This window comes from Xenopus laevis, chromosome 7L (assembly GCF_017654675.1).
Source record: "Xenopus laevis strain J_2021 chromosome 7L, Xenopus_laevis_v10.1, whole genome shotgun sequence".
NCBI lineage: Eukaryota > Metazoa > Chordata > Amphibia > Anura > Pipidae > Xenopus > Xenopus laevis.
Genome location: NC_054383.1, coordinates 53,128,519 through 53,143,470, shown reverse-complemented (window position 1 = coordinate 53,143,470; position 14,952 = coordinate 53,128,519). Strand labels below are relative to the sequence as shown.

General features: G+C 39.3%; 1 protein-coding gene across 8 annotated transcripts in view; it reads left to right on the top strand.

The window, feature by feature from the left end:
• Positions 1-14,952, top strand: part of parg.L (poly(ADP-ribose) glycohydrolase L homeolog) — a 148,865-nt gene that overhangs the window by 19,826 nt on the left and 114,087 nt on the right. For all 8 annotated transcript variants that reach the window (XM_041568586.1, XM_041568588.1, XM_041568585.1 and 5 more), the window contains exons 4-5: positions 3,829-3,988; positions 8,285-8,407. In XM_041568586.1, coding sequence (XP_041424520.1) covers positions 3,829-3,988; positions 8,285-8,407 — 283 coding nt within the window. The remainder of the gene's footprint in view (positions 1-3,828; positions 3,989-8,284; positions 8,408-14,952) is intronic.

Here is a 14,952-nt window from a genome sequence, read left to right as displayed (position 1 = left end):
GTATTTAGAATTAAGTCCACGGACATTCCTGGACATAAAGCTATAGGACACCATTTAAGTGTATGGAAGGCATTATAACTGGACGACTGCGTCAAGTAAAGCATCAATCAAATAGTAGCAATTACCTATATACAAGAAACAACCCATCACATGATTTTTCCCTTTACCCACCCCCCAAAAAGAATTTGCCCAGAACCAAACCCTTTCCCACCCTGCCCAACCACCCAACTTGGCAGGCATTATTCCAAAACGTAAACCTTAAGGCACTTTCAAGGCTGTTTCACCTGTGGAAACTGGGAACAAATAAATCAAGGGCAAGGCCACATATGTTACTGGTCATAAGTTAGCCTTGATGTTGATAGTTGTGGTTGGAGCCCATTGAGTTTAAAAACTTTTTTTTAATCAGAAGTCCTATCCTCTTTCAGATTCATCTGCAACTTCCATCCTCTCCTCATTGATTAACATTGCATTAACCATATTGACTTGCAATATTATTCATGCAATTTAAATAAGCAGAGATTTTAAGGAGAGCAGTGACTTTCAGTAAATAATACTTAGGTGATATTGATTTGTTAAAAACAAGTTAAATGTAATTTCTGTGTTGCAGTAATTGGTACAACAAATCCAGGTTTTGGACATTTTTTTTTCCCACTAACATTTTAGTATCAAAACAGGGCAAGGTATTTTGCCAAGCTCATGGATTCAGTGCAGGCCTAATAGCAAGTGATGGATTCATGGCTTATTTGTTGAAGAGGAAGGTGTGATAAATGTTGTCTTTTCCTCCTCAAACGTTTCTGTGCTGCTTATGACATTTTCAAAAATCATTTATAGCCAAAGATATATAAGGTATACTTATATAGATATGCAGCCCCAGCAGCAGTAGGGAAAAAATTGCTCCACTAAAACAAATGCTATATAAGTAGCAACATATATTCGTTATGTGATCATTCCATTTTTAACAGATAATATTTTTGACTGCTTTGCCTTTTTCTAATAAGACAGTATCTAGCCATTGATATTAACTAAGTTCACATAAATCTGTTGATAGCAAAGCAATTGTATTGCTTTTTAATGGATAAATGTTTGGTGGTTACTGAAACCCTCAGGGTTGGACTGGGCCGGTGGGATACCTGGAAAAGACCCGGTGGGCCCCAGCTCTTGTGGGCCTGCCGACCCAGACATGCTAACTGGTCGCCCCAGGTCGCGCGCAAACAGGAAAATACATGCACCATAAAATGGTTGTGGAATTAAGTCACTAACTATAAATATACTTTTTTCTTTTTTAAAGTACCTCTTGACATTACTGTTACTTGCTGCTATTACTACGGAATCTAGTTCAAATTATTGGAATATATGTCTTAAATACGGGTTCCACCATATAATTTTACAGGATAGCATAAAAATCCCCTAAACTGCAGTATGTACATAATAAATCTTTCACAAACATGTTTTATTCATTTTCTTATTCCTATGATTTTTGAAATGTAATTTTTTTGAGTATACTTCCTGATCCTAACCTTTTTTTCTCATGCAATCCACTTTGTCTGTAAGTAATTCACTGCACCTGTTGCCTCATGCTGGAAAGAACCATTTAGTGCAGGTGCAATGAGAGGTTGCAGCCAGGTACAACTTGTTTGATTAAAAGCATTAAAGGGAATGTAAAGGCAAAAAATTAAAAACCCATTTTTACTTTCTTTAATGAAAAAGAAATCTATCTCCAATATACTTTAATTAAAAAATGTATACCATTATTATAATAAACCTGACTGTATGCAGTGAAATTCCCCCTTCGTTTTACTTGACTGCTGAGGATAGGAAACTTCAGACGGTCCTTAACAGCTCTGCAGGGAAACTATCATACTTTCAAACTTCAGGGGGGATCCCCACCACCTTACTTCCCTGACCTCTAGCAGCTTTGTTTGTTTCCCTGTAAAGCAGCCGGAGACTGTGTAGAGATTTGCATCTGCATAATCAGTGCAGTCTGACCACATTGAGCATGTGCTTGGTCTTGCAAAGATGTATAACAAAGTTACAGGATGACAGCCCCCTGTGGCCAACTTTGAAAACATAAATCATTTGTTTAATTAGGCTTCTGGTGCAGTAAGTTTGTTTAATATGCAAAATACAGCATTTTTAGCATTATTTTATTTTAAACTGTAGTTCCCCATATAGTATAAAAGCAACTGTAACAAAAACATGTGTATTAAAGGGGTTGTTCACATTCAAACACTTTTTTCAGTTTCGTTGTTTTTAGATTGTTCTTTAAAAATAAAGACTTTTTTTCAATCACTTTGTGTTTGTGACCATTTTTCTAATATTGAAGTGTAAAGTTTTATTTTTAACCATATGCCTTTCTAAAGCAGCTCTGGGAGGGTGGATCGCTAACTCTGTAACTGTTCTAAATTGATACATTAGTTGATACATTTCTTAACTTTGGACCTGCTGAGCAAAATCCCTGAGTTTTATTAAAAGGCAGCTGTTAGAATTTATACAATAGTTGCTGATATTCCACAGATACTGTAGCAACTAAATGTATCAAACTAACAGTTCAGAATGCCAGACTGAAACAACAGAGGCAGGTACGATAAACTTAAATTTTGGAAAAAACTGTAAGAAATAATAGATGGAAAGCAATTGAAAAAAAAGTCTTAATTCTGGTGAACAATCTGAAAACAACTGAACTGAAGTGTTTGGAATGGGAACAACCCCTTTAAGCATCCACTAAAATTTCATTAATGCTTATATAATGGGGATAGTTTCCCAGTTAACACAAAAAATGAAGATCACAATATAAATCAGTGGGACTGTGTAGTAGCTGGTTATTTACCAGATCTGTTAATGCACACCAGGTACATCTTGTTGCCTTGTGACCTCTATTTGTTGAGTGTGTTCTCTCCATGCTTGCGTTGGTTTCCTCTGGGTACTTAAAGGGATACTGTCATGGGAAAATTTTTTTTTCAAAATGAATCGGTTAATAGTGCTGCTCCAGCAGAATTCTGCACTGAATCCATTTCTCAAAAGAGCAAACAGATTTTTTTATATTCAATTTTGAAATCTGACATGGGGCTAGACATTTTGTCAATTTCCCAGCTGCCCCTGGTCATGTGACTTGTGCCTGCAATTTAGGAGAGAAATGCTTTCTGGCAGGCTGCTGTTTTTCCTTTTCAATGTAACTGAATGTGTCTCAGTGGGACATGGGTTTTTACTATTGAGTGCTGTTCTTCGATCTACCAGGCAGCTGTTATCTTGTGTTAGGGAGCTGTTATCTGGTTACCTTCCCATTGTTCTTTTGTTTGGCTGCTGGGGGGGGGGAGGGGGTTGATATCACTTCAACTTGCAGTAAAGAGTGATTGAAGTTTATCAGAGCACAAGTCACATGACTTGGGGCAGCTGGGAAATTGACAATATGTCTAGCCCCATGTCAGATTTCAAAATTGAATATAAAAAAACTATTTGCTCTTTTGAGAAATGGATTTCAGTGCAGAATTCTGCTGGAGCAGCACTATTAACTGAGTTCATTTTGAAAATCTTTTTTTTTTTTTCCCATGACAGTATCCCTTTAAGTTTTTTCCCACTGTCTGAAAAACATACAGGGAGGTGTATTAGTTTATGATAGCATTTTCTAAAGTGTGATTGTGATGGAACTATAAACTTACCTGGGCAGGAACAGATTTGAAAGATGTTATAATCTCTGTAAAGTGCTGCAGAATATGTTATTGCTATACAAATTGTTGTGGAAAAGATATTTGTAATGCAAGATAATAGGGTCACATGTGAATTCTGTACGTTTTACTAATTAAACTTTTTTTTTCCCGCACAATCACCTAGGAAAGATGTACAAAAAGAGTTTGAAAATTCATGTTTAAGATCCATTGATCCAAACAGCACATGGCTTGGAACACCTTTGGAAAATATGAGGAGAATGCCAGTGTGTGGCATGCCACAACCACCACTTAGACCATCATCGAATCACACTATCACTGTTAGGGTAAGAATATGTAAGCATTTTCACAGCACGACAAACTGCACACACTGTAACATAGTAGTAACATAGTAAGTAAGGTTGAAAAAAGACACACGTCCATCAAGTTCAATCTTTAAGTGTTTAAGTATTATTTTTTTTTAATCTGCCTAACTGCTAGTTGATCCAGAGGAAGGCAAAAAAAAAAAAACCCATCTGAAGCCTCTCCAATTTGCCTAAGAGGGGGAAAAAATTCCTTCCTGACTCCAAAAAGGCAATCGGACTAGTCCCTGGATCAACTGGTATTATGAGCTATCTTCCGTAAACCTGAATTGCCTCACTTGCTAAAAAGCTATCCAACCCCTTCTTAAAGCTATCTAATGTATCAGCCTGTACAACTGATTCAGGGAGAGAATTCCACATCTTCACAGCTCTCACTGTAAAAAAACCCTTCCGAATATTTGCCCTTGAGACTGCCTACTGGCATTGCTTGCTACAGCCAAGTTTATCATCTACAAGGACTCCATAATGGAGTGCAGTCCCATTAAGGGTATAAGTGGCTTGGATAATTTTACATCCCATTGAATCTCATTTGCTACTTAGCTGCCCAGATTGTCAAGATCGTGTTGCAAGGATGCCACATCCTGGATAAAATTAATTGGGCTGAGGGACCCCACTAAGAACCTTACTCCAAGTAGAGAATGTCCCATTAACAACCACCCTCTGTACCCGATCCTGTAGCCAGTTTCCTATCCATGTGCAAACGACTTCATTAAACCCAACAGACCTTAGTTTAGAAAGCAGTCGTTTGAGGGGCATAGTATCCAACGCTTTGGCAAAATCTAAATAGATCACATCTACTGCCCCCCCCCACTGTCCAGCATCTTACTTACCTCATCATAAAAAACAATAAAATTTGTCTGACATGACCTATCCTTCATAAAGCCAAGCTGATTGCTGCTCATAATGCCATTCACTAGGACAACATTTTGAATGTGATTCCTTAACAAGCCTTCAGATAATTTGCCCACCACAGATGTCAAATCTACTGGCCTATAATTGCCAGGCTGAGATCGTAATCCCTTTTTAAATATTGGAATAACATCAGCTTTTCTCCAATCCATAGGCACCATACCAGATGAAAGTGAATCTGAGAAAATCAGAATTTTTATTAAAGCTTTATGGATCATATCCTGAGTCAGCCACTGACTAGATTGAGCTGAGCCATTAGTGCAGCTATAAAGTGAGCCTGGGAACTCAGACTCCTCTATTGTATACACTGAAGAAAAGAACTGATTTAGCACATTTGCCTTTTCTGTATCTGTTACAACTATACTGGTACCATTATTTAATGTAGCAACACTCTCAACCTGCATATTTTTACTATTAATATATTTAAAAAACTTTTTCACCTCCACCGCAATTAACTCTTCATTTCCTTTCTTTGCCTTCCGGATTGCTGATTTACAACATTTATTACAGTGTTTATATTCATTAAATGCAGCTTCTGTCCCAACAGATTTGTAGTTTTTAAATGCCTTTCTCTTCTTTCCTATTAACTTCTTTACTTCTGTATTAAGCCACATAGGATGATTCTTAGAGCTTCTACATTTACTCCTTAAGGGAATAAATTGAGAACAGTAATGATTTAATATCATTTTAAATGACAACCATTTCTGTTCTGTGTTTTTGGCTGAAAACTTAATGCCCCAATCAATACTCTGTAGGGCAGCCCTCAAGGCACTAAAATTCGCTTTTCCAAAATTCATGGTTTTTGTTGCCCCAGTATATATTTGTTTTTTTTGCACAGGGGTTCAATGACTTGAACATTTGTTATAAGTTCTGGGTCATTAGAGATCACTAGATCTAGAATAACATTTTTTCTGGTAGGCACCTCAACAACCTGTGCCATAAAATTGTCATGCAACAAGTTTATAAACTTGTTCCCATTAACTGATCTGGCAGTACTGTTGCTCCAGTCAATATCTGGGTAATTAAAACCCCCCATTATCATTACTTTACCCAAACTAGCAGCCTTTTCTATTTGCATTAGGAGCTTAGCCTCCTCCTCACTTACATTAGGGGGTCTATAGCAGGGATCCCCAACCATTTGAACCCGTGAGCAACATTCAGAAGTAAAAGGAGTTGGGGAGCAACACTAGCTTGAAAAATGTTCTTGGGGTGCCAAATAAGGGCTGTGATTGGCCATTTGGCAGCCCCTATGTGGATTGTCAACCAGATTGAGACTCTGTTTGGCAGTGCACCTGGTTTTTATACAACCAAAACTTGCCTCCAAGCCTGAAATTCAAAAATAAGCTCCTGCTTTGAGGCCACTGGGAGCAACATCCAAGGGGTTGGAGAGCAACATGTTGCTCACGAACTACTGGTTGGGGATCACTGGTCTATAGCATACACCTACAATTAATTTGCTGGACTCTTTACAATTGGTGAAGAACTCCACCCATAAGACCTCTGCCCCCTCATTTTCTAACATAACCTCCTCCTTAAAATAAGCTTTTAAAGCCTGCCTAACAAACAGACATACCCCCTCCTCCTTTTCTGTTGCCTCTGTCCCTCCGAACTAACTGCCCAGTCATGCGACTCATTCAGCCATGTTTCGGCCACACCAATCACATCATATTTTCCCTGCAGCACTAGCACCTCCAGCTCTCCCATTTTACCAGTCAGACTCCTTGCATTTGCAAACATACATTTAATACTGGTACCATATTGAACATATGACATGCGGGGATTCCCTATCCTTAACAGTGTCCCCAGCCAAATCTCCTCCCCCATTTTCCCTTTCTTTGCCCACTATCTCATCTAACCTGTCTTCCAATGAATCTTTTACTGAACCCTCCCCCACCACGCCTAGTTTAAAATATCCTCCAACCGTCTAGCCATCGTCTCTTCCAAAACAGCTGCACCATCGTCATTGAGGTGCAGCCAATCAATCCCTAGCAAAGAGCCTGTAGCCGAAAATCAGCCAAGTTCTCCCAAAACCCTCCTCCCTACACCAATCTCTCAGCCACACATTAATCTCCCTAAACTCCCACTGTCTCCTTATCGTTGCTCATGGCGCAGATAATATCTCTGAGAAAATTACTTTGGAAGTCCTTCCTGTGTTAGTCATCCGTCAGTATACAGCCCATTACAGTGCTTACTTTCTGTAGGTCCAGTGTCACACATTGTGTCTTTTCATTATGAACGAACACATGTACTTCATTGTCTCACATAGACTTCAATGAGAGCTGTACAGAAGCATGGCTGGGAATGCTATTACACTGTCTCAAAAGTCAATAGAAAGTGTTAGTGTGGCAAGAGTTTCCTGCCAGTAGAGAATCTTCCATGTTTTACTTAAAGGAACCATTCAGTGTTAAAATAAAAACTGGGTAAATAGGCTGTGCAAAATAAAAAATGTTTCTAATATAGTTAGTTAGCCAAAAATGTAATATATAAAGGCTGGAGTGAACAGATGTCTAATAAAACAGCCAGAATCCAACTTCCTGCTTTTCAGCTCTATAACTCCGAGTTAGTCAGCGACTTGAAGCGGGGCCACATGGTACATATCGGTTCAGTGAGTTTGCAATTGATCCTTAGCATTCAGCTCAGATTCAAAAGCAACAGATATGACCCATGTGGCCCCCCTCAAGTCTCTGATTGGTTACTGCCTGGTAGCCAGGGTAACCAGTCATTGTAAACCAAGAGAGCTGAAAAGCAGGAAGTAGTGTTCTGACTGACTTGTTATACATCAAATCACTCCAGCCTTTAGACATTGCATTTTTGGCTAACTAAACATTTATTATTTTGCACAGCCTATCTATTTACCCAGTTTTTATTTTTACACTGAACAATTCCTTTAAGCCTAAGGATGTGGTTTAACACTATCAATTGATAAGATCCTGTGTATGTAATAATATGCTAGTTCATGGTTTATTCTTGTAATTATTTATTTTTATTGTTGCTTGGTTTTAATCTTCACATTAAGCTTTAAATTGGAATATTGGCACATATTGTGTTTAAAGGAGACATAAACTTTAAAACGATAAAATAGCTAAAAGTTTACATTTTTAAAAAATTTAAAGAACCAATCTGTCTTCCTTACTGGCATCTCTCTACAGGGTAGAAACCCCCTTTAAACCCATTTTGTGTCTGCATTGATTGAATAAAAAATCCATGTTCCTCTTGTGGAGTTGGATAATGAGTATAATAACACAACTAAAAGAATTCTTCAGGGTTTTTTCAACATTATATAGACTTTAGGTGAATTTACTTTTTATGCTTTTGATCACTTGTCTATTTTGTATATATATATATTTGCAGACTGACAAGCTGTTTGAAAACCGAGTAACTGAGCCATATCCAACTCATTACAAAGACTCCTGGGATAGTAGGCATGTAAAAATGCCCTGCTCGGATAACAACCTGTACCTAGTAGCGGACCAGGTAAGAACTTGTATACATATACACAGTTCAATATTTTCTCAGCACTCTGTAAGCATAAATTGGAATGAACGCATTTTAAGAAAACAAAGTATATTACCAACCCTGAGTGCAGAGCAAGAGGAAATGCTTGCATACAGTTGACACTCCCCATCAAGGCAGTGCACTTTGCTTAAGTTATAGACTAATTTACAATCTTTGTATTCACATCTGCTTCCTAGCCCTCTTAAGTGCACGAACATAGCTAAATGATCTACAGTTCAACGTTTTTTGAATAGCTGCACATTTTTTTTGACAGGTTCTCTCAATTAAGATTTTATGGGCTGACAAAATTGCAAAACCAATACCAAATTAAGCACATGACCAGAACATAAGGATCATACGCTTCTTAATTCTAGGAATTTAGCATGTAGTAACCTGATTATTTAGTTTATTTAATTATTTTTAGTTTATTTAGTTTTTTATTTAGTTATTTACCATAAAACATGATCACTTTGTATAGCTCTATTTGGGTATATTTTGTATTCTTTGTGCACACCATTATAAAAGTCCTGGCGAACAAGGGCTTGCAGGATTTAGACAATTACATGAATTACCTATTAGTTGTGATATTTCAATTCAAAAATTTGTTCCTTAATTATATTTTTTTTGTAAATTCTTTATTTTGTGTTTTTTTTAAGTCAAAAGGATAGGGAGTGGTAGAGTAGAAGAAAAGGATTCTGTCATGATTATGGTGTAGTTTTTATTACTAAATTACACTGTTTACATTGCAAAAAAAATCACTACCATTTACATTTTTATTCTTAAACCAACAAATTATTTTTTTTAAAGGTTTTTATTTTGCATTTTAAACAACACAACAATAAACATTACAATACAATTATTATGGTTGCTTTCTTAGTCATTTCAATTTCAGTGTCATGTGTATCTATTCAGTTTCCCGTCCATTGAAATATTGACCTATTTTGGGTCAGACTCTCGGGCCTTTACTTAATTCTCCCTGCTGGAGGAAAAAAACAAAAAACCTTTAACTGTATTTGGGTATTATTGGCTTAGCATGTCTTGAGGTAATAATTGCTCTGTGGCATCTAACCAGCCCCGCCATACCACTTCATATTTTTGGGGGCACCCTCTTGCCGCATAGGTAAGTTGTATCAGCAGGAGTGTTATCCTTATTAGGTTAAGCCAGCCTTGGAGTGTTGGGGGCTGGGGGGGACATCCAATTCAGGAGAACACATTTCCTTGCATAGAACAGTAGAGTGCGATATAGAATTCTCATTGCTGCCCTTGGTGTGACCTCATCTATTACACCTAAAAGACATACCTTGGGAGTCAGTATTTTGGGGAGTGTTGTTTTCCCCTGAATATAAGTTAGGACTTGTGACCAGAATGCTTGAATTATAGGGCATGACCAAATGAGATGCAAATAATTTGCTTCTGCTATGCTGCACTTGGGGCATTGGGATGATTTGCGTCTGTTCATGCGGAACAGCAGGGTTGGGGTTAGATGGAGTCTATGTAGAATTTTGAATTGGATTAACTTGTCTTTGGTAGAGACCAGGTAATCATAGGCCCTATCCGTTGCCTCTTCCCAATCATCCTCCTCCAGATCTGGGATGTCCCTAGTCCAGGTGGCCCCTGCTGTATTGAATGGGGATTTGACAGTAGAGTGGAGACATGCGTATAGCATGGTGACTAGTTTCTTAGTTGAGGCAGCCCTTAGGGTTGATTCTATTTTTGTAATTGTAAGGGGAATATTGTTTCCCTGCAGTTGTGTTTGCAGAGCTTGTCTCAGTTGAAAGTAGGAGAACCAGGGGAGGACCTGGTGAGTTTGAATATGTTTTATCTCGTTCCTGGGGAGAATTTTCCCATCCTCGAGCAAATTCCCCAGTGTTCTTATGCCCCAGTGTGGCCAGATTTCATATTCCGCTATGTTCTGCAGGTGCGGGAGAAAGGAGTTTCCCCATAGTGGTAGGTTTGGTGAGAGAAGGGGAGACTTTAACTTAAAGATTTTGAGTAGTGTCATCCATGCTGTGAAGGGTGTAATTATGACTGGATGGTCTGTGTGAATGTCGCAGAGCTTGCGGAATGGGATGCAGGCAAGCGACTCTATGGAGCCTGCCAGAGTGGCCTGGAGGGGGAAGTTCGGATTGTTTGGGTCTGGGTTAAACCACCAGTGTATATAGTAGATCTGAGCAGCCAGGGAGTAAAAATACCAGTGTGGGAGGCCTAGTCCCCCCTCCCTGACCGAAGCTCGTAGTTTTGCTCTAGCAAATCTGGGGGGGGTTTGTTTGCCCAGACAAAGGCTGTTTGTGTGGTGTCTATACATGTGCAGGGGAATTATGAAAGATATAAAGGAACTTAGGAAGGAATACCATTTTTAGGAGATTGATCCTACCCCAAATTGATATGGGAAGGTTTGCCCACACCTTCAGTTTCTCTTTCATGTTGAGCAGAATTGGCTCTAGGTTTGAGGGTATGAAGGCATCAAGGCTTCTATGTATATTGATACCCAGATATTTGAATGAGTCCACCCAGACTAGTGGGGTGGGAATGAGTTGGGGTCAGTGTCCTTGTCAATAGGGAAAATGCTGGATTTCCCCCAGTTGATCCTTAGACCTGAGAACCGGTCCACTATTTGCAGAACCGCCTGTAAGGAGTCACCCGGGTTATCCAGGTATAATAGTATGTCATCGGCGTATAGGGATATGCCTTCCTCCAATCTCCCCAGGAGGAGCCCTGTGATATTCTTGGCCTGACGAATCAGGATTGCCAGGGGCTCTATCGCTATTGCAAAGAGAAGCGGTGATAGGGGGCACCCTTGTCTAGTGCCTCTGTACAGGTTGAAAGTTGATAAGTAGCCATTGGATCTTACTCTTGCTGTTGGTTGCTTATATAGTAGCTTCACCCATTGGATAAATTGGTCCCCCAGACCAAATTTCTTCAATATTCCCCAAAGGTATACCCATTCAACAGAATCAAAGGCCTTAGCCGCATCTAGGGACACTATGATACGTGATCCCTGATAACTATGTTTTGCATGTATGTTTGTGAATAGCCTGCGAATATTGAGATTGGTAGATCTACTTGGCATGAATCCAGTTTGGTCTGGTTCTATAATTTCTTCTATCACCTGTTTAATACTAGTGGCCAGTACTTTTGCAAACACCTTGGCATCCGTATTGAGAAGGGAGATAGGCCTATAGGATCCGCAATTAAGGGGATCCTTCCCTTCTTTCAGAATCACCACTATCAGAGCCTCGTTAAACGAGGGGGGGAGCTGGTTCTCCTCTGTGGCATCCGTTAGGGTTTTATGTAGCCAGGGAGAGAGGTATTCTCTGGAAGTTTTACACCAGTCTGAGGGGAGGCCATCTGGGCCGGGAGTCTTGTTGGGGTGAAGGGAGGCAATTGCGTCCTGCACCTCCACTAGGGTAATGGGTGCATTTAAGGAGGTGACCGAGTGGGGTGTCAGCTGGGGGAAAGGTATAGCATCAAGATAGGCCATTAATTGATCTGCTGTGTAATTGACATTGGAGTCATATAAGTCTTGGTAGTACTTGGCAAAGGAGTTAGCTATTTGGGAGGGGTTTGTGACCGTTACACCTGAGGGGGAGACCATTTTGGGGATAGTATTGATTGGGGTTTGGTACCTGAAAAGATAAGCTAGGATTTTCCCATTCTTTTCCCCTTTGTCGAATGTTCTCTGGGTAGCATATAACAGCCTCTTTTGGGTCGTTTTGATTCTAGCTTCTTCTACAGCATTTTGTGCTGCTCTGAGGGCACCGAGCGTGTCAGGCCCCACTTTTTCTATGTAGTTTCTTTCTGCCTCAGCTGACACACTCTGCCTCTCTTCCAACTCCCTTGCTGCCTCCACTCTAGCCCCCTTAATTTCTGTGGTAAGTGCATCCCTCATTGTGGCTTTAAAAGCCTCCCATACAATACCTGAGGATGCAGTGCCGTTATTAAGTTCCCAATGTTCTGTAAGGGCAGCCTCGTTTGCTTCTGCAACATTTGGCTGTGAAAGCCACAATGGGCTGAGTCGCCAAAGGCGTTCGCCAGGTCCTGGGGTGAAGTTGAGCTGCACCAATAGGGGTGAGTGAACAAATTATTTTTTTAGCTGTAATATTGGTTTGTAGGCAGCCATCTCAGGTCATTGTTCCTAATTCTGAGGTTTCAAAAGGAGCCAGCACTTCACAAAGAACTGCTTACAGATAGGCTATTGTTTCTCATTGTTATTTCCCAAGTCACAACATGCACAACTCCACTTAGGTTTCTCATGCTTGGGTATTATTCTCATAGAGAGCATGTTTTGCACTGCTAACGATTTCTGAATTGTTTTGACTCATACAATGGTGAAATGGTTCAGGTAACAACATGCTAGTTTAATAAAAAAGAATACACACGTCGGCACACCCCAAAATATATGCTGTACGTTGTACCTGCAGTGTACATTTCTTATCTCAAATGAAAAATAGATATAACATGGAATTCCTTTACTTAAAGGGGTTATCTATCCAAAAATGTATTTTTTGCATAATGAAATTCTAATGAAATTCTAAGCAACTTTGAGATACACAAAAATGTTCAGTAGTTATAAAGGTACATAAATGTTACTGTAAGCAATGCATATTTTACCGTTTCCATTATTTGCTGTCCTGACTCTTGAGTTTTGAGACAATGTTGCAAGTGGATTAAAAGTCCTGGAGAAGATGTGACTTGTGACTTCTGTTGAATTGTTTTAAGAGCCAGACCCAGAGAACTCAAAGGGATAATCATCTCCATCCATTCCAAAAGGATCAGCACTCACAGGACTTAAGATTCTGAAGCAAGTTTATTAATAAATCAGCTTTAGTACTAACGTTTGAGCCCCCTCAGAGGCCTTTCTCAAAGTGCCAAAACTAACTATGAACATATCTTTTATCTACTAACTGGCGGGAAACAACAGCTGTAGCAGAGTTACGTAATCAGCGTCATTAACAAATACCAATTGAAGTATATATTCAAAATCCCTTTGCTATGTTAAAAAAACTATTTCTGTTCCAAACCCCTAAGGCAACGAGCTAAGGGGGTTCCTACATCGGTCCTGCGACGCGATCGCCGCAGGGCCCGACTTCAGGCTCTTACCTAATGCAGAGTCGCATGGCAAGTCGCAGACCTCGTGGGACACGATCCAGCGCCGCCCACTCACTTCCTGTGAGCGATCCTGGGCCCTCCAACGCTGCCAAGGACTCCCCCCAGCCACAGAAACGGTAAGTGGTGTTTCTTTACTGATTTACACACTCACATGTATGTACACACACACTACACATGTAACAAAAGGTAGGTGCTTTTTTTTTTTTTTTTTTGCTTTTCTGGATTTTTTTGGTCTTTTGTACACTTACATACTTTTGCACATATTTACACACTTACATACACATATAGACACATTTACACACTTTTTAGAGCTGTACACACACAAGCACACACATATATATTTTTTTAAAAAAAAATTAAATTTTTTTTTTTTTTTAGTTCTTCATTTTATCAGTTTTCCACTTGTTATTTCGCTAAAAACTGTTTATTTCACAGCGTGACTATTGGATCAAGCATTCTGACCACTAGCCACGCTGTCGGATCAGTTATTTTGTTATGTCATTGATTTGCCTAATTGTTTTTTATTTTGTATGATTTTATGCTTGCATTGTTATTTGCATTGTTGTTTTTTCTAGCGTCGTTTGTATGTTGATCAATTGGAGTACAAACAAATTTTTAGCAATTTTGGATTCGCCACAATGTGTACTTTACAAAAATATATGGGTTTGGGGGGTCTTTCTGCTGTTAGAGGGTCTTGGGCACATAATATTCAGTCCAGGGTCTATTTTCACAGAAGGTGAATCGGCAGTGGCGAAAATTCATATGCACTATTTTTATTTGGCGTCCGCACATGCCAGATGCTTTGGTATATCTATGCATATTGGGCATCAAACTGTTCAGTAGACCCTTGGCGTCAATATTTAGGGTGTTTTACAATTGTATGTAAGAAATTGGGTGAGATAAATGCGGCCAATTGCAATATTTTTAGATGATTTTCAGAAATGTCAAAAATCGTTTCCTTTAGCATTGCATTGCAGTATGGTAGTTTGGCGTAGAAAGACATAATGACCTATTTTGGATTCGTCAGAATGTGTACTTTCCAAAAATATATGGTTTTGGGGGTATTTGTGCTGTTAGGGTATTTTGTGGCTCAATACGCAGTCACTGGTCTATTTTCACAGAAGGCGAAAAGACAGCAGAGAAAATTCAAATACTCATTTGTTTTGGGGTCCGCACATGCCAGATGCTTTGGTATATCTATGCATATTGGGCATCAAACTGTTCAGTAGACCCTTGGCGTCAATATTTAGGGTGTTTTACAATTGTATGTAGGAAATTAGGTGAGATAAATGCGGCCAATAGCAATATTTTTAGATAGTTTTCAGAAATGTCAAAAATCGCTGCATTTAGCGTTGCTTTGCAGTATGGTAGTTTGGCGTAGAAAGACATAATTACCCATTTTGGATTCGGCAGAA